The sequence below is a fragment of the Oryctolagus cuniculus genome, chromosome 5, assembly GCF_964237555.1.
Source record: "Oryctolagus cuniculus chromosome 5, mOryCun1.1, whole genome shotgun sequence".
NCBI classification, from domain to species: Eukaryota; Metazoa; Chordata; class Mammalia; order Lagomorpha; family Leporidae; genus Oryctolagus; species Oryctolagus cuniculus.
In genome coordinates this window covers 126,533,061-126,558,521 of record NC_091436.1, presented here as the reverse complement: position 1 = coordinate 126,558,521, position 25,461 = coordinate 126,533,061, and the positions used below count along the sequence as shown (strand labels likewise).

General features: G+C 53.5%; 3 protein-coding genes across 8 annotated transcripts in view; 1 reads left to right on the top strand and 2 right to left on the bottom strand.

The window, feature by feature from the left end:
- Positions 1-2,371: 2,371 nt before the first annotated feature.
- Positions 2,372-7,122, bottom strand: YIPF3 (Yip1 domain family member 3). Of its 2 annotated transcripts, XM_002714693.5 has the most exons (9): positions 6,878-7,031; positions 6,168-6,365; positions 5,889-5,995; positions 4,014-4,059; positions 3,808-3,900; positions 3,523-3,654; positions 3,232-3,345; positions 2,917-3,040; positions 2,372-2,823 (listed from the first exon to the last, which is right to left on the bottom strand). In XM_002714693.5, the coding sequence occupies exons 1-9, from the start codon at positions 6,956-6,958 to the stop codon at positions 2,675-2,677; spliced, it is 1,044 nt and encodes a 347-aa protein (XP_002714739.1). In that variant the 5' UTR covers positions 6,959-7,031; the 3' UTR covers positions 2,372-2,674. The 2 variants fall into 2 exon arrangements, with proteins under 2 accessions (XP_002714739.1, XP_017200639.1); XM_017345150.3 differs by lacking the exon at positions 3,523-3,654 and having other exon boundaries at positions 6,878-7,122.
- An 83-nt stretch (positions 7,123-7,205) lies between these two features.
- On the top strand, positions 7,206-10,772 carry POLR1C (RNA polymerase I and III subunit C). Of its 3 annotated transcripts, none has more exons than XM_008262957.4 (9): positions 7,206-7,335; positions 7,447-7,518; positions 8,707-8,814; positions 9,024-9,156; positions 9,379-9,498; positions 9,581-9,733; positions 9,888-10,037; positions 10,150-10,266; positions 10,414-10,772. In XM_008262957.4, the coding sequence occupies exons 1-9, from the start codon at positions 7,267-7,269 to the stop codon at positions 10,530-10,532; spliced, it is 1,041 nt and encodes a 346-aa protein (XP_008261179.1). In that variant the 5' UTR covers positions 7,206-7,266; the 3' UTR covers positions 10,533-10,772. The 3 variants fall into 3 exon arrangements, with proteins under 3 accessions (XP_008261179.1, XP_017200640.1, XP_069930179.1); XM_017345151.3 differs by having other exon boundaries at positions 7,239-7,366; XM_070074078.1 differs by lacking the exons at positions 7,206-7,335; positions 7,447-7,518 and adding an exon at positions 7,816-7,963.
- Positions 10,773-11,931: 1,159 nt separating this feature from the next.
- The window catches only part of XPO5 (exportin 5), a 49,668-nt gene continuing 36,138 nt past the window's right edge, over positions 11,932-25,461 (bottom strand). For 2 of the 3 annotated variants that reach the window (XM_070074065.1, XM_070074066.1), the window contains 12 exons: positions 22,253-22,353; positions 18,467-18,563; positions 17,578-17,714; positions 17,215-17,312; positions 16,612-16,658; positions 16,171-16,268; positions 15,545-15,607; positions 14,746-14,828; positions 14,242-14,349; positions 13,998-14,135; positions 13,656-13,820; positions 11,932-13,516 (listed from right to left, as the gene is read on the bottom strand). In XM_070074065.1, coding sequence (XP_069930166.1) covers positions 13,379-13,516; positions 13,656-13,820; positions 13,998-14,135; positions 14,242-14,349; positions 14,746-14,828; positions 15,545-15,607; positions 16,171-16,268; positions 16,612-16,658; positions 17,215-17,312; positions 17,578-17,714; positions 18,467-18,563; positions 22,253-22,353 — 1,273 coding nt within the window. In that variant the 3' untranslated portion in view covers positions 11,932-13,378. Of the gene's footprint in view, positions 13,517-13,655; positions 13,821-13,997; positions 14,136-14,241; positions 14,350-14,745; positions 14,829-15,544; positions 15,608-16,170; positions 16,269-16,611; positions 16,659-17,214; positions 17,314-17,577; positions 17,715-18,466; positions 18,564-22,252; positions 22,354-25,461 lie in introns of all 3 variants that reach the window. The other variant, XM_051854690.2, reaches the window with a different exon arrangement.

Here is a 25,461-nt window from a genome sequence, read left to right as displayed (position 1 = left end):
CGGCGGCGGGGCGGGCCTGAGGGGGGGGGTGGAGGCACGTCGTGTGGAGGTGGCGTGTGACAGTCGCCGGTTCTTTGCCTGTTCTCGGGTTGCCCCCCATTTCTAAGGTCCAGACCCCTGACCTTAGAATCCTTCCCACCTCCCTCGTCTCCGAGGCCCCGCCCCCTGTGACGGGAGGCGCAGCGTGCGCGGGGATTCCGCTCGCGAGGGCTTCCCCGCCTGCTGCTGGACAACATGGCAGCCTCGCAGAGGCTCCGGGGTGACCGCTGGGCTGAGGGGCCTGAGCTGCCAGGAATACGGGGCCCGCGCCCTCCACTCGCCAGGGTCCCTGGGCGATGAGGCTCAGGTGGATGCGGTCTGCCTCACCGCAGGGCATTGCCGACACCCCGGGGGCCAGGCTCAGAGACCCGAGCAGCCGTAGGTTCCTTGTGAAGTGGACTGAAGCATAGCTCAGAGATTATGTCCACTGGCCACAGCAGCAGAGGCCTCATTTGTAAAACACAGGGCAAATACAGTACACCTCGGTTAGGTTCCCTGAGTGGGAGGGAAAGAAGCTGCTGACCACACCTCCAGAGTAATGAGGGTTTTTTTTTTTTTTTTTAATTTTATTCGAAAGGTAGAATGAGAGGGAGACACAGAGACAGGAATCGTCCATCCCCTGGTTCATTTCCCAAATGCCTGCAACAGTCAGCGGGTGGGCCAGGAGTCAGGAACCCCACCCTGGTCTCCCATGGGGTGGCAGGGGCCCAAGCACTCGGGCCATCTTCCACAGCCTTCTGATTTTTTTTTTTAAGATTATTTATTTATATGAAAGGCAGAGTTAGAGAGGCAGAGGCAGAGAGAGAGAGAGAGAGAGAGAGAGGTCTGCCATCCACTGGTTCACTCCCCAAATGGCTGCAACAGCAAGAGCTGAGCCAATCTGAAGCCAGGAGCCAGGAGCTTCTTCCAGGTCTCCCATGTGGGTGCAGCGGCACAAGGACTTGGGCCATCCTCTACTGCTTTCCCAGGCCATAGCAGAGAGCTGGATTGGAACTGGAGCAGCCAGGACTCAAACTGACACCCGTATGGGATGCCAGCACTGCAGGCACTGGCTTCACCCACTACATCACAGTGCCGACCCCTTCTGATATTCTGAGGCGCGTTAGCTGCATCGGAGGCAGAGCAGACAGGATTCAAACTCCAACAGGCACTGTGATGATGGAATGCCTGTGTCACAAGCAGGGGACTGTGCCACAACACGGGCACCCAGAGGATTGAGTAATATTAAGTACTATGGAATCAAAGGCCCTGTTCCATTTTTCTTATTTTTGACAGGTAGTTAGTGAGAGAGGTCTTCCTTCCGTTGGTTCACTCCCCAAATGGCTGAAAACGGCCAGCGCTGTGCCAATCTGAAGCCAGGAGCCAGGTGCTTCCTCCTGGTCTCCCATGCGGATGCAGGGGCCCAAGCACTGGGCCATCCTCCACTGCACTCCCGGACCACAGCAGAGAGCTGGACTGGAAGAGGAGCATCCGGGACTAGAACCTGGCGCCCATATGGGATGCCGGCGCTGCAGGCAGAGGACTGACCAAGTGAGCCACGGCGCCACCCATTTTTTCTTTATAAAAATATTTGAAAGGCAGTGACAGAGATCTTCCATCCACCAATTCATTCCCCAAATGGCCTCGGCAGACGGGACGGGCCAGGCCGCAGCCATGAGCCAGAACTCCGGTACTTGAGCCATCATCTGCTCTGCCCAGGCACATTGCGTGGGCCTAGAAGCACAGCAGCCTGGACCTGAACCGTGGCACTCTGCCACAGGATGCAGGCCTCTCAAGCCTTCCCCGTTCCATTAATCACCTGAATTAACAAGTGGACATTAAAAGGGTGGTAGCCATTTTTGTAAGTAAACAGCAATCTCAAAAAAGGACAAGACAGCTACTGCAGGGAGCTGGGCCCAGCAAAACTGCGGCAAAGCTGTTTGGCTTCAACTGTGAATTCTGGAGGAAAAGCGGCCCCGCAACGGCCCAGGTGTAGCTCCTAGTAATCACGCAGATCTAGCCTGGAAGGTTTTGCCCAGCGGTCACTGTGCCGTGGCTTCTCAGGAGTGCTCGAGCTGATGGAAGCGGTGCACTGCGGCGTTAGCGTGGCAGTTCCTGGATTTGAGGCTCCCTTCCTATGACACAGACCAGGTAGCCCCTGCCCTACAGGCCACGTTCCATGTCCTATCTCTGCATTCCATGGAGTCTGGCCTGTCCCACCTTCAGCCCGCCTAAATCAGAGTATAAGGAAAGGAACATGTGACGCGACCACTGGCCACGGAAGAGTGCCACGCACACAGGAAGTGGTCTGAGGGCGGGCCCCTGGAATGGGGCTGCAGTTCCAGACTTCACGTAGTGTTTTAATCACTGAGTCTATATTTAGCACGACAATGGGAGAGAGAGGAGGAAGGGGTGGGTGGTGAGAGGGCCTCAGAGGAGCTGGGCCACTTTCTGCACCGGCTGCAGAGCCTTGCAGTCCTGGCTGGAAGTTCCTGGTCTTGTGGCCTTCGGAAGCCCTGCCAGGCGCCACAGAGGTGCTGAAGCAGCTACAGTGTGGTGGCGGTGCCGGCCCCATCAGAGAGACGTCACCAGGGCTGTCATTCAGTCCTCCACTCCACAGCTGGAGGAGCCTGCCAGCCACGGAGTCCAGCTGGGCTCACTGGGACTGCAGAGTCACGGCCACAGCCTTGGCTGTGGCGTTGAGCACGGCGGCAGGTAGCTTGGCAGCAGGCAGCGCGGCGGGGATGTCTCTGGGGACTCTCTGCATGGGCGGGACGTTGGGGCCCTCCAGCGTGTCCAGGATCCCTGAAAGCAGGATGGAGGGGGAGCGGGGGTCGGCTGGGCCCTCCCTGGGCCACCGCGCTGCCGCTCTCCCACTGCAGGCTCCCCGCCACTCACCTTCCACCACCTTGTGGTAGGCAAAATGCAGATAGAGCAGGAAGAGCATGTGCAGGGCGGCCAGGGTGCCGCAGAGCAGCAGCCGCTGGGTGGGGCCGACGGTTCGTGACACCAGCACCGCCACCTGGGGCCGCAGGAATACAGCTCAGAGCCTTGTTCCAAAGTGAGGGTGGGGAGACCACCCTCCCACCCAAGGCAGATGGCTCCTTGAGCCCTCCCCTCCCGTTCAGAGCCCTCTGTGGGGTGGACAGCTCTGGGCTGTCAGCCGCAACTCCCTGGGAGGACGGCCCGCCCCTAGACCGTGGCCCAGCTCACCATGCGCAGGGTGGACAGCCCGCCCACCAGCAGCCAGAAGAGGTAGAAGAGGGCGTGCAGGTGGATGTTGTAGGTGATGAACAGGACAATGCAGTGCCCGAAGAGGCCATAGCCCTGGGAAGGATGGGGAGGGGAGGCTCACTCAGCCAGGCTGGCCTCTGGCCCCTCGGGGGACTCGGGAATGAACGCGTCACTGGTCCACTCCTCAAACTCCAGGTCCTGGGGCCCCAGGAAAGATGCAGCCCAAGCTTTTAAGACCACCCTTGTGCACCACCCGGCCCGGCTCCTTACCAGCAGGGCCAGCATCTGCAGCATGGTGATCTGGGCGTTGCACAGGTAGGCGAGGAAGTAAATGAAAGACGAGACGCCTAGCCAGTAGCCGAAGCAGGTGCCAATGGCAGTGCCCATCAGGGTGCCCTCCCGCTGCGGGCAAAGGCTCTCCTTAGTCCTGGGAGGCCTCTGATCTGAGCCTCACCCACTTCCTCCACAGGGACCACCCCTGCCTCACTCCATCATCTCCTCGGGCGACTTGCACCCCCCACCCCCCGCAACCTCCCCCGCCTCCGTCTGGCTTACGATAATGGTGTCGGATGTCTTCATTCCATGCAGGAGGATGGCAACCAGCGTGAAGACCAGCATGAGAGGACCATAGAGCTCACCTGCGATTTTCTGTCAATACACCGGCTCACTCAGGCTGGAGGCTACGCTCCTCTGTGTATGCTACCCCCTGCCCCCGCCCCAGAGCCACCCCCAACACTCAGGAACAGGCCGACCCCACTCACCTGTGGGAAGTTGACCATCTTGATAGGGATCATGGACTCCAGGAGCCTGGGAGAGGAGAGGAGAGGACAGCTGAGGCAGCGCTAGGCTACGAGGCTCATGGCCTGAACCTTAGTCCTCTAACTCCAGGGGCTGGGGCCTGGCCCAGAGGGCATGCTGGGTGACAGGGAGAAAAGGGGCCCAAAGACAGGGAATGAGGAAATTACTCTCTTGCCCCTAAAGCTACTTCCACGAAGGACAGCCCTCTAAGACTAAGCAGCCAGAGTAGCAGCTGTATGAGAACTGAGTGCAGCGGACCTTGGGAGAGGGCCTGACCATCTGTCTGCCCGACCTGCTCTCCGTAAGAGACAGGCAAACCACGGCAGGGAGCGCGTGGGGTTCAGTGCTGACGACGCAGCCCGGGACAGAAGAACCCATGGGCCTCCTGCTGTTGCTTCTTCCTGCTTACTGCTCAGCCGACACTGCAAAGCTTTTTTTTTAAGATTTATTTTATTTTGAAATGCAGAATTACAGAGACAGACAGACAAAGAGAAATCTTCCATCCTCTGGTTCACTCCCCAAATGGCCACAACAGCTGGGGGTGGGCCAGACCGAAGCCAGGAGCCAGGAGCTTCATCCAGGTTTCCCACGTGGATGCAGGGGCCCAAGCACATGGGGCATCTCCCATGGCTTTCCCAAGTGCATTAGCAGGGAGCTGGATCAGAAGTGGAGCAGCCGGACTCAAGCTGGCGCCCATAAGGAATGCTGGTGTTGCAGGCAGTGGCTTTACCTGCTATGCCACAATGCTGGCCCCATGAGCATCTTTTTGAAAAATATATTTGAAGTGGTATCAAAATTCCATACAGAAGGAATAAAAGTCCCTGTGACTGTCCTAAGTGGCTGGCTAACAATACTTCGGATTTTAGCTAGATTTTTCTTCCTCTGGGAAACCTGCCCTGTCCGAAGCACTAGCGACGCTGCCCAGGTGTCCCCCCTCCCGTGGGCCCCACTGAAGCTCAGGACACTGTGCTGCAACCACCCTCACCACGGACGCAGAGGGCATCAGCAGGGTCTGACACCGAGCGGATGTTTAGTAAGCTCTTGCCAAGTGATTCTATTCAATAAGCACTGGTTCAACTAAAAGATGAACAAGGAATCAAGCCACGATTCAGTCTAGTACTTGACTATGCCCTGATGTTCTGGTTTCAGGGATAAAAAGATGAACAAGGAAGGGGCCAGTGTTTGGCACACCAGGTTAAGTGCTGCTTGCAATCCCACGTCAGAGTGCCAGTTCCTGTCCTGCCTGCTCCACTTCTGATCCAGCTTCCTGCTAACGTGCCTGGGAGGCCGTGGGAAACGGCCCTACTGTTGGGGTGCCTACAAGGGAAACCCAGATGGAGTCACACTGGCTCTTGGCTAAAGCCAAGGGCAGTGGCCCAGCTCTGGCTACTGCAGCCGTTTGGGGAGTGAACCAGCAGACAGAAGATTTCTCTCTCTGTCCTGTCACTCTTTCAAATAAATAAATAAATCTTAATAAAAAAAACCCACAGTGAAGGATATGATTACCCAATAAGGTGGGTAACTGTAACTTAAAGAAATAAAGACTGTAACTTAAATAAAGTAAAACAAACAAACAAAGATGAACCAGACGGAGCCTGGGGAGACAGACGTGGAAGAAGAGAGCGTAGCAGTGCTGAACTGAAAATGCACCCCGAGTGAACGAGGCGGGCTGGGGCTCAGAAACGCAGAGCAAAGGAGGCGACACTTGAGCTCAACTTTGGAGGAAGAGGAGTAGAAACGAATTGGTGCCCTGTGCGGGGAGGAGGGGTGAGGGCGTCAGGAAGGACAGCAGAGCCCAGGGCTGGGTGAGGGACCGGGGCTCAGGAGGTGAGCCTCACCTGCTGCGCACCTGGGCAGGCTCCACATCGAAGTAGGGTCTCAGGATGTCGATGTTGGCATACAAACTGAAGGCTCTGGAAGCTTGTCTCTTCCCGGCCTGCCACATCTGAGCGGAGATGCGGGGATGGCCCGTGAGGCTCCTGGCCCTGGGGTCCTGCTCCCTAGCTTCTGTCGGGGTTCTACTGGGCTCCAACTGGGGCAGCCTGAGGTCAAGGTCACCCACACGACTCCAGATCGCGCAGGTATCCTGCACTTGCCAAGGATTCAGCCCCGCTTACCTGGTCAGCCACCTGCCGGCTCAGCTGCCCCTTAAAGCCCTTCATGCCCAGGAACTCCCCATCCTCCTCTTCCGCAGCGGCCGCGTCGGCGTCCACTTCTTCCTCGCGCAGGCGCTGGTGCAGCTCACCCATGTCCTCGAAGCTGGAGCCCGAGGTGTCATCCATGTTCTCCATGTCAATCACGGCAGAGCCCCCACCCTGTGAAGGCAATGCCTCCTACAGTGCAGGCCTTTCTGGTCCCTGCCCCGCTGCTGGCGCCGCGCCTCCGAATCCCCGCACATCAGGCCACTGTCACCCCTCACTTTCTCTCAGAACCCCCTGGCTGCTGGTTCCGGCGCTCTCCTCTAGCCCGAGAAGCCACCTACTTGTCTTCCGCTCATGCCTTTTCCCCACCTTCCCCATCAAAGGCCCCGAGGGTTTGCAAGGCGCAAGCAAGACCATGCACACAAGATGTTTCTGGCGAGTGCCAGCGAATCCCGCCCACTGCCCCGCTTGACCCCGATTGACCTCCTCTTCTGTCTCTCTTCCTAACGCCTCAGGCGCGTCCAGAGACCCGAGGCCCTCCGGCCGGCACTAGCTTCACTGACTTTCCCGTGCACGAAGACCCAAAGGGGAGAGGAGTGTTGCAAATGGAGGAAGCTTTCGGGCCCCGAGGGAGGCTTCCCCAGACACGTCGGGGTGGCCGGCAGCCGAAGCGCTGGGGCCATTACCTGGATGTTTTCTTCGAACCCGCCCCATTCCGGGCCGGCCCCGTTTCGAGCGCCGCCGGCCGGCGCCGCGGTGGCTGCCATGTCCCTGGAGGGCTCCCGTCCCCGAAGCCAGCGCTAGCCCCGCGCGCGGAGGAAGAGGGGGCAGACGTGGGCCTGAGGCACGGAGACGTCCAGGGCCGAGGACAGGCGCCACCAGCCGGAACGCAAAAAAGAGAAACCCGGATGTTTGGCCCAGACAGACTTCCGGAAGTTGGGGACGTGGACGGAGGCGGGGCAAAGTCTCGCGATACGTCGGGCTCCGGGAGGCGGTGCGTTGCCACGGCGACGGAGGAAAGCCGCTAGAACGCACGCGCAGGCGTGAGGCCTTAGTCTCGTGGGGGAAGTCGAAGATGGCGGCGGCTCAGGCCGTTGAAGAAATGCGGAGCCGCGTGGTTTTAGGGGAGTTCGGAGTTCGGAATGTAAGCCTTGTGGCCTTGAGTTCAGAAGGAAGTATGAGAGGGACGGGTCGGGATCAAAGTGAGGGCGGGCTTGGCTTCGCTGCCTCTTCACGGACGGACCCGTATCTCTAGGTTCATACCACCGACTTCCCCGGGAACTATTCCGGTTATGATGATGCCTGGGATCAGGACCGCTTCGAGAAGGTGCGTGGGGCCGGAGTGTGATCGGAGCAGCCCGGGCTTCCGAGCTGCTCCCAGGGGTCACTCACGTGGCAAAACCAAGTTTGCTCAGCATCCGACCGTGTCCTGGGCGCTCCTTGCACACCGGGCTTCTGCCTTGTTCTGCGATCGAGCTGTTCAGGCCTGTACAGGTCATTCTAGTTGGATGCGGTGACGGCGGCTGAGAGTGGGGGTGGGGCACCCCTCAGAGACGGTCTAGACTGGGGCAGAATCATAGGATTCCCTGAAGGAAGTGACATCTGAGTTTGAGCCCTGAACGGTGAGTGAAGGTCGAGGAGGGAGGAGTAAGCGAGCTAACTTGTAAAGACGGGGTGGGCGTGTCCCTAGAATGTCCGAACCGCGCATTATTGATAGAATGTTACACTGGCCTGACGGCGGGCACTGGGGGTTCTTGAGCAGGCGTGACCAGGTGATCCGGTTTGCAGCTTTGGTGGTTGAGAAGGAGGAGAAGGGGCGGGCAGATCGCTAGGCAGTGCTGGGGGAAGGAGCCCAGGAGTGCTTTGGTGAGAGCGGTCAGGACTTTCTGGCTGTGGGAACTCATCTGACGGCTGGCGGTGCCTGGGCAGTGGGAACGATGACCCATTCGGTTCCCCGCGGTGTGGAGGAGCTAGCAGCCCAGGAGAGCGTTCGACAGAATGTGGGGAGTTGTCCATAGTAGTTGCTAAAACCGTGAGTGTGGTTGATGTCACTTTGGAGAGAGACAAGAAGCTGGGGACCGGTAACACCTAGGTGGTGGGTGGAAGGAGACGCAACTCCTCAGATGGAGGACTGGTGCCCAGACACGGAGGAGATGGGGTTTGAGAAAGGAGTTTTTTTTTTTTTTTTTTTTTTTTTTTTTAATTCAATGCCAAATGTAACATTAGTAAGAAAAGAACTGAGTCCTGTCAGCTGGACTAAACTGTATAGAAGTTTCTGCTCTTCATAGAATAGCTTCTGGCTCAAGCCATATTGCATAGGATTTTCAACTAGTGGCATACAAAACTGGGGGCATTGTTCAAGAAACTAAAAGAACAGAGGAAGAAAACATCAAATGAGGCTTTGCTGGGCAGAGGAAGGCTTCTGGGGGAGCGGGGATGTTCCGTGTCAAGGGGGAGCTGTAGCCAGGTCACACCAAGAGCAGGCTCCATCCACTTGTTTTTCCTTTGCCTCTAGAACTTCCGCGTGGATGTGGTACACATGGATGAAAACTCGCTGGAGTTTGACATGGTGGGAATTGATGCGGCCATTGCCAATGCTTTCCGGCGAATTCTGCTGGCGGAGGTATCAGCGGGGCCGGTGACGGCTGGAGCGTGGGGAAGTGTGCCATCACCTCATCTGTCAGTGTCTCAAGTTGCCCCCCCCCCCCCCCCCCGATTTTGTGGAGTGTTTTGCTTTAAGTTTTTATGAGGCATTCTTCTAGGAGTTGTCCATCTCAGGAGGTGGGGAGTCTGCCGGGTTTTTATAGACGGGTAATCCTGGTCTCTGGGTAGGTGCCCACAATGGCTGTGGAGAAGGTACTGGTGTACAACAACACATCCATCGTGCAGGATGAGATCCTGGCTCACCGCCTGGGGCTCATTCCCATTCATGCTGATCCACGACTGTTTGAATATCGGAACCAAGGTGAGGGCCTGGGAGATGAAGCTGTTGGGGGAAGTGGAACCGCTTTCTTCCTTAGTAGATCCTGGGACCAGCTGCCTGGGTTCGAATCCTGGGTTGACTCTTGTGGCCCTGGGCAAGTGACTCATCATCTGTGGACGAGAGGAGCAGCACACGGGTAGCACTCGGCAGTGTCTACCCTGATGCTCACTGCTGCTGTAAGGGCCGCCTCTTCCCTTTGTGCAGGGGACGACGAGGGCACAGAGATAGACACTCTGCAGTTTCGGCTGCAGGTCAGGTGCACTCGGAACCCCCACGCTGCTAAAGATTCCTCTGACCCCAACGAGCTCTATGTGAATCACAAAGGTTAGTGGGCAAGGAGGGAGGCCTGGCTGCTGGCTGTGGGGGCGTCTCGGGGCTACAGCCCTCTGACTTGTCTTCCCTCCAGTGTACACCAGGCACATGACGTGGGTTCCCCTGGGGAACCAGGCTGACCTCTTCCCTGAGGGCACTATCCGGCCGGTGCACGATGATATCCTCATTGCCCAGCTGCGACCTGGCCAAGAGATTGACCTGCTCATGCACTGTGTCAAGGGCATCGGTGAGACCCGTGGGCCGCCTCAGGTGCAGGGCGTAGCTTAGTCGCCGCAGGAATCCAGGGATGCTCCTGACCGGCAGAAGGCGGTGGGCTTGGGCTTTCGCGCTCAGTGGCTCGGGAGAGGATTCCCCCAGGCTGATCTCTCCCTTCCCTGCAGGCAAGGACCACGCCAAGTTCTCACCAGTGGCGACAGCCAGTTACAGGCTCCTGCCAGACATTACCCTGCTTGCACCCATAGAAGGGGAAGCGGCTGAGGAGCTGAGCCAGTGCTTCTCACCAGGTGTCATTGAGGTCCAGGAAGTCCAAGGTATGGTATCAGGGATGGTGCTCAGGTCAGGCCGTGTGGTCTACTTTTGTAAAAGTAGCATAGGCATAACCATTCTGGGCTTGGAGACAAAGTATAACATGGTTTTCATTAGGTAAAAAGGTGGCCAGAGTTGCCAATCCCCGGCTAGATACCTTCAGCAGGGAAATCTTCCGGAATGAGAAACTGAAGAAGCTTGTCCGGCTTGCCCGGGTTCGAGATCATTATATCTGTGAGTATGAGGTGCTGAGGGTATGAGTGTATGTACAGGGCGCGGGGAGGGGGTGGCTGTGCCCTTTGGTGCTGTAGTTTACTTTTTGAGTCCAGATGTGGAATTCAACTAGCCTTGCCTAAGGTAAAGCATCTCTTTTGTCCCCAGTCTCTGTTGAGTCCACGGGGGTGCTGCCACCAGATGTGCTGGTGAGTGAAGCCATCAAGGTCTTGATGGGGAAGTGCCGGCGGTTCCTGGACGAACTAGACGCGGTTCAGATGGACTGAAGTCTGCACTGGAGCTCCCGGGACGGCTGGGCTTGGCTGCTGGTGAGCCGAGCTGAAGGCTCTGGGTTCTGACCTACCTGCCCCCACAGGACTGCTGCACCCAGTATGACCAGGGGTCCTGAGTTTTCTGGGACAATTCCAGCTTTATTTTCAATGAATACATTTTGTTAAATATATCACAAAGTGAGTCTTTTATGCCTTTGTAAGGCCTGGATGTAAATAAATTTATGTCCAAACAGATAAGTTCTTGAGAGACTTTTGAATTTTGATCTAAAATTATGGGATCTCATCTTGGACTAGGTTTAACTTTTTTTTTTTTTGACAGGCAGAATTAGGCAGTGAGAGAGACAGACAAAAAGGTCTTCCTTCTGTTGGTTCACGCTCCAAGTGGCCGCCATGGCTGGCACTGTGGCAATCCAAAGCCAGGAGCCAGGTGCTTCCTCCTGGTCTCCCATGGGGTGCAGGGCCCAAGCACTTGGGCCATCCTCCACTGCACTCCCAGGCCACAGCACAGAGCTGGACTGGAAGAGGAGCAACCGGGACAGAATCCGGTGCCCCAACTGGGACTAGAACCCGGGGTGCTGGCGCTGCAGGCGGAGGATTAGCCTAGTGAGCCGCGGCGCCGGCCCAGGTTGAACATTTTGCAGTGAATAATGCTGGGTTCTGGGGGTGGACATTTGGTGCAGCACTTCAAGATGTGGCTTGGAATACCCACATCCCGCACGGGAGTGCCTGGGCACGCCCTGGCTCTGCTCCCCATTCTAGCTTCCTGAGAATGCAGGCCCTGGGGAGGCAGCAAGTAGTTGGATCCCTGTCGCCCACATGGGAGACCTAGATTGAGATCCTAGCTACTAGCTTTGACCTGGCTCAGCACTGGCTGTTGTGGGCATTTGGGGAGTCAACCAGTGGATGGGAGATCTCCCCTCTACCAGGCAAATAAAAAAAACACTGGGTTCAGTGTCACCGCAGGTTAGGGCCAAGTCCTTCTGAAGCCTCCTGAGAAGTACTAAGGAAAGTGGTTTTTGGGGGCACAGCCAACCCCTAAGAAACCTCCAGTTCAAGGAGCTGAGTGAATGTGCTATTCCAGCCATCTCCTGGATTAGCAAGGAAGTTTCTGATAGGAAAAAAAAGAGTTGTCTGTAGCAGTGTAAATGAAGCTATGTGGCTGCTGACATTTTCACAAGGAACAGCAGCAGATTCTTAGACATCCTCTGGGGTCAGGCCCAGCAGCCACGCAGACACTGAGTGGCAGAGCTGCCTGATGAACGCGCATCAGGAATCGCCGGCAGTCTCCAAGGCCAGGTGTCCATCGCCGTTCCTTCCTTCCCGACCCCTGAGCGGGATGTCCGCGGGGAGTAACCCTGGAGTGTGTCACTGATTTGAAAAAGGCAGATGGGCCTTTTCTGTATGAAATTGAGATTTTACTGACATGCAGATGTGCTTTAGAGTTAATGTTTCTACAAAAAAGTTCTATAAACAATAGAAAATTTCTAGCATGAAGTCACAGGATGTAAAAATATTACAACACAATAAATACAACTATACCCTCCACAGCCCCAGTCAGACAGAGTAGGCAGCTAGAAGCTTGGAGGGGGAATACTCTTTGAGGTCACCTTTACAGTCAACAGAAGCCTTCAGCACCACGCAGAAGAGGGAGTGGGGGCCGTCTGCAGCAGAGCGCAACTGACACTCCCGTCCTACTGCCCAGCTCTGCCTCTTCCCAGCTTTACCCTGCGTATGCCCTGCACCACTTAAAAGCTGTCATTTCAGTCCACTCGGCTCTCACGGAGACCTTGTCAGTGAACTGGATGAATGACAGGCCTGTCTCCACACGGCACGCGGGCACACACTCTAGTTTCTGTATGCATCAAGCCTAACTAATGGCCAGTTACAACCTCAGGGCCAGGTCCCCTCTGCCTTCCAGGGGGCTCTAGAATGGACTCACAGTACAGGTTGTGATGGGAAGGCATATTTTCTTTTCTTTTGGAAATGGCCCTTGAGAAGTGACCAGGCACCTGAAAGACCATGAGAGTTTTGAAGGCACCTGGACTCTGCTAGTCCTAGGAGACCAGTGGCTTTGCTAGCTACTTGTCACAGATGTAGCCTAGTTGGTCTAGATTATTCTTGGATGAAAATGGTGTCATATGACACTAGATAGGGTACTGTGGCTCTTGTGCCTGAGCGGACCCTGAGGCTGGGGAAACCCTTGAGGGGTCATTCATGGAAGGGCAAGGGGTGTGAACTCAGGGCGATGACCGAGCGCACTAGGCTGCCCAGCCCAGCAGTACCTGCAGGTGCTACTCAACAGTGTGCCCAGAGTTTACCATGGATCCCATCGGGAGGCCTGAATGCAGTTCAGCACTTAGCACCTAATCCAGACGGTGCTCCTGGGGCTGGGGAAGGCTCCCTGCCAGCCCAGCAGCAAGGGGGCTCAGTGGCACTCGCAGTGGTCCAGGAGAAACTCTGCGAGCTCAGCTAATCGCAGTGGTGGGCACAGCACTACTGGCTGCCATCCTGCACGGTGCGTGGCCACATGAGGGCGGGAGGGCCCGGGAGGAGGGCTGCTCTGCCCCAGCTTTTCTTGGAAAAGCCAACTCCAGGTAGAACGGGCGCTACCTGGTTATCCAGTTAGTGTGGGGTGCGCCCCACCTCCCTTTCTCCATCTGTCAGTACAGTTACTTCTGACCCCGCACAGGGCCCACTCGCCAGCTTCAGACCTGGATTCTCTCTCCAGGCTGACAATGGTGAGAGGTGAGGTGGCAGTGTAAGAAGGGCCTAGAGATTAGCTACAGAGGGGGGAGAAGAGATGACAATAAAGGCCGAGGAAGGATGCCCAAAAGCTTGATTCAGGGTTCAAAGATGGTGGCCAGGCTGCCCCCCTCGTTGTCCAGCACCTCTGTCTCCAGCACTGGCTTTGTTTTTTTGAAAAGTGAGGGAAGATTCTTAATGTGAACTTCTTTTCGGAATTGTTCTCCCAGGGGTTTCTGTGGAAAACAAATGCGAGAGAACGAACGCTGGACTGTGGGTAGGTAGCAGGTCGAAGATGCCACCCCCCCAATGGCCCACGGACGGCAGATGGGGCAGGGATCGGGCAGGGAGCACCGCGGCCGCTGCGTGACCTACCCCGATGCAGCCTGCAATGAGGCGCTTGAATTGGTCCTTCCGGCGCTTGTCAGCCACTTTCTGCAGGGAGGGGTTCAAAAGCTTGCAGTCAAACTGGTCCAGAGAGTCCTTCTGAATTTCGGGGATCTGCTCCATCACAGCTCTGATCTCCAGGTACCTGGGGCGCTGAGAAGTGGGGATATACTCACTTGATGTAGGCGTGGATCCTGCTAGCTTCCTGATTCCCGGCCACACCCACCTCACAGGCAGCATTAGCAACTTGGCAGATGCCTAGATTTAGGCTGAGAACAGGACCTGGGAGCAGGCCGTGAGCGACGGAGCCTCTGCGCTCTCCCCACTCACCAGTGCCTCATATATCTGGAAGGCCAGGTGGACCAGGGAGGCCATGCAGCCGTCGTGCTGCCCGTGCGTCTGCAGGCCTTTCAGCACGCTGGTGAAAAGCCACGTGACAGCGTCTGCGAGCAGAGTCCCTGACAGCACCTGAGGAGACAGCTGTGCTCAGAGCCGCGGGGCCTCTCTGAAGGTCCCAGCACCCCAAACCTCCCAGGCAGTGGAGCCAATCCACTGAGAAGGTGAGCAACCATACTTGTTTGAGGAGAGGCCAGCAGAGCTGCGTGGTTGTCCTTTGGCAGGACAAGGTGTCCTTCCAGGCCAGAGAATTGAAGGCTGTGATCAAGAGCGCTGTGCACACATCCTGAACGGGAGAGGATGCACATCACCACAGGAAACGCACCACTGTCTTGGTTCTTACACAGCACGAGTCGGGGAGGCAACAGGCAAGCAGGGAAATCACAAAAGCAGCCAGTGAAGAGAAGTGCGTCTACTTTCTCTGCTTTTAAAGAGCAGGCAGTGAAAAGAAAAACTTTGCAGAAAACCTTTGTGTGGGATGCAACGCTCAGGCAAGGGGAGGCCAGACGGCCAGGCTCCAGGGCTCTGCATCAGCACGCCTTGTCTGTGTGTTTGAAAGCCCTGCCAGTGTCAGCTTGGTTTTTGCCTGTTTCATCATCAAAAATCTCTTGACGGGCATCAGAGAAACGAAGGCGGCTCCCCCGCAGACAAGGAGGAGAGGCATCACCGGCCCTCCACTCACCTCATGCTTCATCAGGCACTTGCCCAGGTCTGTAAGCTCCGCCACGGCTGAGGGGGTCACCTCTGCGGCCATCATCTCTTCATCTGTAAGAGAGAACAGGACGTGCAGCTTCAGCCTTTCAGAACAGAGTATCCTATTCTGCCAGAAGCCCCCAAAGCAAGGCTGAGCGGAGTGCTGTGGGCTGACGATGGCTGCACAGGCCCAGAACATCCTCTCACCTCCCTGCACTGCTGCCACCCCATGGTCAACGTAGAGATGTGGCAAGCTGTGCGTGTGGGGAGCATGGGAGAGGCTGGGTGGTGACTAAAAAGCTGCCGATGCTGGGATCTTTTGTCGCAAACACCTGAACACCCACTGTGTCAGGCACTGATTCAGCGCCTGGGGATATAAGAGGACTGTGGGGAAGTCCCCTCCCGGTAGGAGTTTACAGTTGTGAGGGGATGCACGGAATGCAGAACAAACATGGCGGGTAGTGAGAGGTGCTATGAAGAAAAGCAAGGCAGAGAAGACAGAGTGGTGAGGATGGCTGTTTTTGGTATTTTGGTCATGGAAGACCTCTTAGAAGAGGTAACATCTGAGCAGAGTCCTGAATGAAGCAAGGGCAGAGGTCGTGGACGTGCATGTGAGAGAATCCCGTCAGCGCACAGCAGGTGCAAAGGCGCTGAGGTGGGAGCGTGTGCGGGCACAGGACAGCGAGACACAAGTTGTCTCTTCCTCAGCAGGAACCGTCCCGGTGCACAGGCGCAGTATCAGGAGCCCGGAAGCAGATCCCCTGGGGCCATGCGAGACGCTCACTTACCGTCTCCGTCTGCAGGAGCAGCAGTACTGTGGTCAGCTCCTTTCTTTGAAACACAGCACACGGCTAAAGCGAGAGAGTGAGGTTACTGGGTGAAGGGAGGGCTGGGAGATGGCCAGCAGCCGCCTCAGACCAACCGATCCCACGCTCTTCTGGCCCATCTTCAGCGTGTGGGGTGAGGGTAGAGGTCAATGTGGAAGGGGATGAGGAGACGGGAAGGGATTAAATAGGTCTCTGAGTAAGTGACCCGGAGAAGATTCCTACTCTGGATCTCAAATAAAGTGACCAAGTACCACCTCCAACATTTCAAGAACAGAAAACTGCTTTCATGTTCAAGAACTTAAAATTTTCCCTATTTTGACAGACAGGAAGTTGTTTCTAACAATCCAACTTCCTCTTGCTGTTTACACCTATGCCGCATACACTGGCCTTGCTTCACAATTCACAGAATGTCTTTAGGTTGACTTAGGCACAACCTAGCTTCTGTCTGGTTAGTAATTTCTCACCAGTCTGTCAGTACTGCTGCAGATTTTTTTTAAAGTCAGTCGCGCCTTCATGGGGCTGGCTGAGTGACCAGCTCTTTCCAGCCAAATGCTTCTCTACCAGCCCGGGGCCCACATGCCACTTACTGATGAGGTCCATGACTTCCCGGGTTAGCATCCTCACCAGCTGTTCCTCCAGCATCTCTTGAGACTCTGGGTTTTCATCTGCAGCCTCATCTTCCCCACTGCAGAAGGCCAAGGGCCAAGTTCCAAGGGAAAGCAAAACGGGGAGAATGAGGAAAGCGGTGACCTTGGCCAGACCCTCTGTGCCCACCTGATTCTCTTGGCTTCTGGTGGGTCTATTTTCAATGCTAATGTCAGGAACAGTATTACTTGTGATCCCGTGTGGTTGGACAGAGGGTACAGGATCAAAACTGGAAGTGGCTAAGAAGGAGGTGTCTGATCTGCCCCCTGCCACAGCTTGTGCAGACTCACCAGCCACTCAGCCCGGGACACAGAATTCCTGCACCCGCTCCCTCTCCCCACCCAACCTGGCTGCCAGCTCGCCCCGGACCGGGTCTTCCTTACCACAAGAGGCTCCTCTGGTTGATGACTTGCCACTTCTGGGAAAGCCTCTGGGAAAACAAAGGAAGCAGGCGCTAGGATTGAGGAGAGACCTGGACTCCTAAGACCTGAGGCCCACATCGTGACGGAAATTTTCAAATGATTCCTGATACCAACAACAGAGCCTCTTTGGCTCCACATTGCAGCACCGCACACAGTTTCTGTCAGCTCTCCCACCCCCACGCTGAGGGCAGCAGGTCAAACAGCACTTTGCTTGAAAAGGACCAACACCGCTCAGAATCCCTGGTGTCTGGCCACAGCTGCTCACCGCCCAGCTCGTTCCCCTGCTTAACTCCAGGAGGGGAAGCACTGTCCTGAGCCCGTCACCCATCACAGGGGACGAGAGCAGGCCCCGCGCCTCCAGCTGCTCTGCAGGCCATTACATTGCCTAGTTTTCTGGGGGTTGCTCAACCGACTGCAGAGCTGACGGTCTGCTGGGGTGGGAGCTCTGTGCAGCTGGCCTGGCAGGGCCTAGAGACAACACAGGGAGGAGCCCACTCGCCAAACTTGCAGTGGCCACCTGCCAGTGGAGCGCTCTTGCCTCCCCTTTGCTGGCCTGTCCCTTACCATGTGGAGGTAGGTGAAGAGAGGTCCAAGGATGGGAGACACCAGTGCTTCGTAGTGCTCCGGGGGACAGAAGAGCACCAGGGGCTTCACAAAGACCCGTGCTGCGGGGCAGGTTAAGGTGTTTCAGCACACGGACCCAGCTGGGGCAGTCAGCCCGAGAGGCCTGCAGGATCGCCAGGGACTTCCTGGCTACACAGGGAGAAACCATCCCGCTGCGTGCAGCTCAATCCCATCACACTTATTTGTCCTGCCATTTACTTCAAACTTCCAGGCTTTTTAATGAGAACACGACACTGAAGACACAGCCCTCTGCCTTCCTCTGCTCTGACCTTTCAGGTTCTCGAGGAACTTTTCAAAGGATATGGAGCATGGGTCTGAGTCGGTAGTCAGGAATATTGTTCAAGTTGACAAAGGCGGAGCTAAGGAGCTGGGTAGCAAGGTCCTCCACGGTGTAGAAGTCCTGCTGCATGGAAGGGCCTGCCTTCCCGAGGATATGGAAACTGCAAGGGAAAACCAGGGGCAGTGACACATCCGGCATCTGCTACTGCCATCCCTAACTGCCCCAAGAGTTTTCAGCCAGAAAAGCGATTGTATTTGCTTCCTGAGAGCCCTTGAACTTTAAAGATGTGGGCCTAATCTTTAATCAGAAGTGAAAATACCTGCCCCTACCCTGTACCAATAAGGAAACTCCATGGAAGTACAGATTCAGCCTCTTTTTAGACAAATGTCTGTAGCCAAAATCAACAGCGGCCCTCGTTACGCTGTACGTGTTCTTACACAGGAGGCTCTCACTGGCATGACTGCTTATAGAGAACGGGATTAGTGAGGCCAAAGCTCTGCGGAGGTATGCATGAGGGCCGGGTCTGTCCCCATCCCATAGTCAGGACCGGAAGACAGACTCCTGGCCAGCGGCTGACTCACTGTCCCATGAGAGGCTGTGAGCAGTGAGGGGTCTGAGCAAGTGCAGCCTCACCAACTCTTGTCTTCCACCTGGGTCCCCTCACTTCGTGCACTAGACACAGAAAACCAGGAAATGAAACAGTCACGACCAGGACCGTGAGGCTCATAAAATAATTACCAAAACGCAAATGCAGGGAAGCTCGTTGTGCATTTTGATTTGTCCCTAAAATCATCAGTTTCCTGTCTCACATTACCCATCCACTAGCACTGGAGATCACACACCCCACTCGTGGCCACGCCCAGGCAGCAGCCACCTGGGAAGAGGGCGTGAGGGGCAGCGGTGGCTCCTTACCAGTTTTCATAGAGAGTGCTGAAGAAGCGCTGCATTCTTTCCAGAACTGTCTTGTAGACGGGGTGGTCATTGAGTTCCAGGAGAGGCTGAGGCAATCCTGCAGAGAGACACGGGCCAGGAGCATGCCGCCCTGCTCCCACGAGCCTCGCAGTGTGGTCTGGGAATGTGAGTGTGCGTGCAGGTGCTGCCACTGCAAAGCAGACGGCCGCATCGTCTGCCAGCTGGAGGTGCTGGAGCTTTCCCGAAGGTGACCTGTTACACTCTCTTGGTAGGGAAAGGACTTTGCACTAGGTCTCAGCACTCTCATTTTTGCCATGACATGATTACATATATATTTATATGTAATATATATATTTTTTCCAGGTGGAACAGGAAGTAAAACAGAGACAAGTCAGGATCTCAAAACATTCTAGTTTGTCTGTCTAGTTGGCAACATTATATATATGTAGATTTATTTATCTGAAAGGCAGAGTTACAGGGAAATCCAGAGAGATCTTCCATCCTCTGCTTCACTCCCCAAATGGTCCCAATGGCAAGAGGTATGTATGCTAGGCTGAAGCCAGGAGCCTAGAACTCCATCTGGGTCTCCCACATGGGTGGCAGGGCCCACGTACTTGGTCCACCTTTCACTGCTTTGCCAGGTGCATTAGCAGAGAGCTGCATCAGAAGTAGAGCAAGGGCTGGCGCTGTGGCATACTGGGTAAAGCTGCCACCTGTAGTGCTGGCATCCCATATGGGTGCTGGTTCCTGTCCTGGTTGCTCCAATTCCAATTCAGCTCCTTGCTAATGCGCCTGGGAAAACAGAAGATTGTCCAAGTCCTAGGCCCCAGTACCCATGTGGAAGACCTGGAAAAACTCCTGGCTCACGGCTTTGGCCTAGCCCAGCTTCAGCCACGAGGACATTTGGGGGGTGAACCAATAGACCGAAGATCTCTCTCACCCTTTCAAATAAAAAATAAATAAATCTTAAGAAAAAAAAAAAAAAAAGAAATGCAGCAGCTGGGACTCAAACTGCTGCTCACATGGGATGCTGGCGTCACAGGTAGCAGGTGGTGGCTTAACCTACTGTGCCTCAACACCAGCCCCAGGACGCATAATTTTTTTTTTCTAAAGATTTATTTATGTATTTGAAAGTCAGAGTTACACAGAGAGGGAAGGAGAGGCAGAGAGAGAGAAAGAGAGAGAGAGGTCCTCCATCTGCTGGTTCACTCCCCAGATGGCCACAACGACCAGAGCTGTACCCATCTGAAGCCAGGAGCCAGGAGCTTCCTCTGGGTCTTCCCATGCGGGTGTATGGGCCCAAGGACTTGGGCCATTTTCTATTGTTTTCCCAGGCCATAGCAGAGAGTTGGATTGGAAGTGGAGCAGCCGGATCTCGAACCAGAGCCCATATGGGATGCTGGCACTGGTACTGCAGGTGGTGGCCTTACCCACTATGCCACAGCACCAGCTCCGTGGAATACAAAATTCTAAACCAAGGGTTTCTGATTTGAGTAATGCAATGTTGTAGGAGAATGTGGCAAAACTACACCTTGTTTCTGTATTAATGGGAATATGGGTCTTGGAAATTCTATTTTTACTAGAGTCTGCAATGTGAATTTTAGTGTAGTGGTGCCAAAGAAAAGATCCAGGACTACCCAAGGCCAAGACAGACAGACATGAGCTCTGGAAAAGCAAAGTGACACCCATCCTTAGGTTACCTTCACAACTGAGGAATGCTCACTGGATTGCTGAGCCTAGCCAAGACCCGGCTGGGGTGATGGCTGGGAATAAAGAGGACGTTGTCGGGGCTGGAATGTGAGCCAGTCTGAAACTTCGGAGACAGATACAAGTCACACAACGTGGATGTTTCCAGCTCTGTTTTCCAACAACATTCCTGGTCTTGCTCGCTTGTGTTTCTGATACAAGTCACACCTTTCCATTTCTTGGATAAGCCAAGCTCTTTCCTGCCTGCATCAGGATCCTGTCCCTGCTATTCTCTGTTCAGAATGCCTAGCCGGCCCTCTTGGGTCCCAATCTGGCAAGCTGCTACTCACCCTTCACAGTTCCACCAGGAGGCAACCTGTGACCCCTCTCGAAGACTGGGTTAGGTCTCTCAATAAATACTAATAGAACCCTGCCATTTTCCTTCATAGCAAATACCACAATTATGACCATAAAGCTATTTTCATGCTTATATGTCAATAGGAAAAATTACTTTGAGCTATATTCTCATCAAGTTAACAATTGGGAAACATGGCTTAGAATCTATTCTTCTGAAACTCTCGCTAATAGGTTAAAGGTGGGAAAGTATACTAGTATCTTTCAGTTTAAAAGTCACAGTTGGGCAGGCATTTGTTCTAGTGATTAAGACGTTGGTTGGGGCTGGCGCTGTGGCGCAGTGGGTTAACACTCCGGCCGGAAACCCAAACATCCCATATGGAAGCCAGTTAGAGATCCGGCTGCTCCACTTCTGGTCCAGTTCCCTGCTATGGTCTAGGATAACAGTAGAAGATGGCCCAAATCCTTGGGACCCTGCACTCATGTGGGAGGCCTGGAGGAAGCTCCTGGCTTCCGATCAGCACAGCTCAGGCCATTGCAGCCAGTTGGGGAGTGAACCAATGGATGGAAGACCTCTCTCTCTTATTCTCTGCCTCTCCTCTCTGAGTAACTCTGACTTTCAAATAAATAAATCAATCTTAAAAGAAAATAATAAGAAAAAAAAGACGTTGGTTAAGATGGCCCATATCAGGGCCAGCACTGTGGTGTAACGAGTAGGGCTGCTGCCTGTGACAATGGCATTGCATGTGGGCGTCAGTTCATGTCCCAGCTGCTCCCCTTCCAACCCAGCTCCCTGCTAATGGCTGGATTTGTGTATGTATGTGGGTGTGTGTATGCAGAGGATGGCCCAAATGTTTGGGCCCCTGATACTTGAATGAAGCTCTTGGCTTCGGCGTGGCCATCCCTGGCTGTTGTGGACATCTGGGAGTGAGATAGTGGATCGAAGATCTCTCGCTCTGTGGCTCTTTCAAATAAATAAATAAATCTTAAGGGGAAAAAAAAGAAAAAAAGATGTGCCTGGGTTTGATGTTTGGCTGAAGCTCCAGCTTCCTGCTAATGCAGATCTGGGGAGGCAGCAGCAATGGTTCAACTAACTGCACCCACATGGGAGATGTAGGTTAAGTTCCTGGCTCCTGGACTTGGCCTGGCCTAGTCCCAGCTGTGGTAGGCATCAGGCAAGTGAACCAGCAGATACACTGTTAAAAAAAAAAAACAAAAAACAAAAAACAAACAAAAAAAACCAACTGCTGCGGGTGCTGTGGTGTAGTGGCCTAAGCCTCTGGCTGCAGCACTCACATCCTATACGGATGGCAGTTTGAGTCCTGGCTACTCCTCTTCCGATCCAGCTCTCTGTTATGGCCTGGGAAAGCAGCAGAAGATGGCCCAAGTGCTTGTGCTTGGGTTCCTGTACCCAAATGGGAGACCCTGGCTTCTGGCTTCAGATAAGCGCAGCTCCAGCCATTGTGGTTACCTGGGGAGTGAACCAGTGGATGGAAGACCTTTCTCTCTCACTCTCTGTCTTTACCTCTGCCTCTCAAATAAATAAAATCATTAAAAAAAAAAAAAAAAAAAAAAAAAAGCTGCTGGTGCTGAAGAGGAGCCTGTGGGAACTCCACAATACATTTCCCAACAGCAGAAGGTCTGGGGGCGCCAGATAAGGAGCAGGTACAAACTACACTGAAGCTGCTCAAAGATCCCATTACAGATAAGGCGTTTTAGGGGGGAAGAGGGTTTGATTTCTCTTACCTAATATAGAAGACTTTTCTGCTTCAAGCATATCCAGAGCTTTAGTGAAAGGCTCTACCATTTTGGCTAGCATTTCTGGTGCGTACAAAGTATTGTGGGTTCTGAAAGAAATAAGGATGCAGCATGAACTTTCTCTGGTCTGGTGCAAAAGCAAAGACTGGGCTTCGTCGGCTTATTCAGTGGTACTGTATTTCTACAGAGACAGGTTTCCATCAACACTGCTCCTGGCAGGAAAGAGAAAAAGGTACAGCCACCTGAGTGTTCCCTGGGGAAAGACACACTTGAAGCTATAAGTGCAGCTATGTAATATTCAACACCTAACAGGAATCAACACAAACAAAAGAACCAAATCCACAAATAGCCAGACAGTATCAGAGCCTGAAGCAAGAAAATTCTTCTAAGCCTGAGACAATGCCGTGACACCAGCCTGAGACAATGCCGTGACAGCACTAGGAGTCTCGTGCTTCAGCGCTACAGAATGAAGTGTTCATGATGCTGTGGACTCTCAGACAGGAAACAGGTGATTCTATGTCTTATTCCTCAGTTCTGCTTCCAGGAGCACTGACCTTGCCAACAGCTGTTTCAGCCTTCTGGAGGAAAACAATTTCTACTTTTTTTACTTTTTTTTTTTTTTTTTTTTGGACAGGCAGAGTGGACAGAGAGAGAGAGAGAGAGACAGAGAGAAAGGTCTTCCTTTGCTGTTGGTTCACCCTCCAATGGCCGCCGCGGCCGGCATGCTACGGCCGGCGCATCACGCTGATCCAATGGCAGGAGCCAGGTGCTTCTCCTGGTCTCCCATGGGGTGCAGGGCCCAAGCACTTGGGCCATCCTCCACTGCACTCCCTGGCCACAGCAGAGAGCTGGCCTGGAAGAGGGGCAACCGGGACAAAATCCAGAGCCCCGACCAGGACTAGAACCCGGTGTGCCGGCGCTGCAAGGCGGAGGATTAGCCTAGTGAGCTGCGGCGCCGGCTAGATCAATTTTTTTTAAACGATTTATTTATTTACTTCAAAGGCAGAGTTACAGAGAGGCAGAGGCAAAGAGAGAAAGAGAAATTCTTCTATCCACTGGTTCACTCCCCAAATGGCTACAACAGTTGGGATTGGGCTGATCCAAAGCCAGGAACAGGAGCTTCTTCCAAGTCTCCCGTGCAGGTACAGGGGCCCAAGGACTTGAGACATCTTGTATTGTTTTCCCACGCCATAGCAGAGAGCTGGATCAGAAGTGAAGCAGCAGCAACTTGAACTGGTGCCCATATAGGATGCCGGCACTACAGGTGGGTTTTACCTGCTACGTCAAACCACAGGCCCTTATATCAATTTTCTGGATGAAGTGTCATTAGTAAGTATTTTAAGCTTGGCCAGCCAATGGTCTCTCTCTCCTTGACTCTGCCACTCAGGTATGCTGGTAGCCATAGATAGTGAATGAATGTGCATGGTTCATTCAATAAAATTTCTTAAACGTCCAGAGACTTGGATTGGATATGCAGGCTGCTCTCCTCTAGACCTAATTATTTATTTATAAGAATTATAGAGAAAAGGACATCAAACATGCCATCAAGGAAATCAATTAGGAAAAACTCAAGTATAAAGTCAGTTTTTCAACAAATAAAAGGAAAAGAGAAGAGGGCAGGGGTCCAACTTCATTCTTTTGCATAATCAATTATCCCAGTATCATTTATTGAAGAGAACATTATTTTCTCCTTAAATGTCTTGGCACCCTTGTGAAAAGTCAACTGGCCACAGACGTATAGTTTTTTTTCCAGACTCTTGATTCCACTCCCTTGATCTACATGTCTGTCCTTATCTTACTGCAACACTGTTCTGATTTCTGTAGCTTGGCCATGAATTTTGAAGCCAAGTAGTTCAGGTCTGTTCTTTTTCCAGGGTGTTCTGGATTTTGAGCCTCTTGAAATTTCATGGCCCAAAACGTGATGCAATTTTATTACATTCAATCTGTAGGCTGCTTTGGGTAGTATGCCATCTCAACAATATTAAGTCAATCAATCCGTGAATACGGAATGCTTTTACATTTATTTAGGTCTTTAATTTTAGCACTCTCACAGCTTTTGTCTTTCACATCCCTGATTAGTAAATTTGTTCCCGGGGCAAGTGTTTGGCTTGGTGGTTAGGATGCCAGTTGAGAAACCTGTGCTCCATGCTGGAGTGCCGGGGTTCTGTTCTTTGCCTGCTCTGGCTCCTGACTCCAGCTTCCTGCTCATGCACACCCTGGGAGGCAGTGATGGCTCAAGTAGTTGGGCTCCTGCCATTCATGTGGAAGATGCTGACCGAGTTTCTGGCTCCAGGCCGCTGCCCATCCCTAGTTGTCATGGATGCTTCTGGAGTGAAACTGCAGATGGGGACTCTTTCTAACAAAATTAAAATTATTCCTAAGCATTTTTTCTTTTTTTTTTTTTTTTGAATGCCATTACAAATGGAATCATTTTCCAAGATTCCTTTCTGGATCATTCACTGCTGGTGTATAGAAACATCACAGATTTTTCTGTGTTGATTTTATAGCTTTACTTTTTTCTTAGCTGCAGTAATATTTCTGGTAGGTTTTTGTGGATTTTATATATGTGTAGATATATATACACAGACACACACACACACACACACATATATATATATATATAATCTGTTAGTGAATAGTTTTCTTTTTTCAGTTTGGATGCCTTTTTTTCTTGCCTTTTTTTAAGAAAAAAAGATTTATTTGAAAGACAGAGTTACAGAGAGAAGTAGAGACACAGAGAGAGGTCTTCCATCCGCTGGTTCACTCCCCAGATGGCCAGAACAACTGGGGCTGCACCGATCTGAAGCCAGGAGCCAGGAGCCAGGAGCCAGGAGCTTCTTCCTGGTAACCCATGTGGGTGCAGAGGACTAAGGACCTGGGCCATCTTCTTTTTTTTAATTTTTTAACTTAAAAAATTTTTTAATTAAAAAAATTTTTTTTGACAGGCAGAGTGGACAGTGAGAGAGAGAGAGAGAGAAAGGTCTTCCTTTTGCCGTTGGTTCACCCTCCAATGGCCGCCGTGGCTGGCGCACCACACTGATCCGAAGCCAGGAGCCTGGTGCTTCTCCTGGTCTCCCATGGGGTGCAGGGCCCAAGCACTTGGGCCATCCTCCACTGCACTCCCTGGCCACAGCAGAGAGCTGGCCTGGAAGAGGGGCAACAGGGACAAAATCCGGAGCCCTGACCAGGACTAGAAC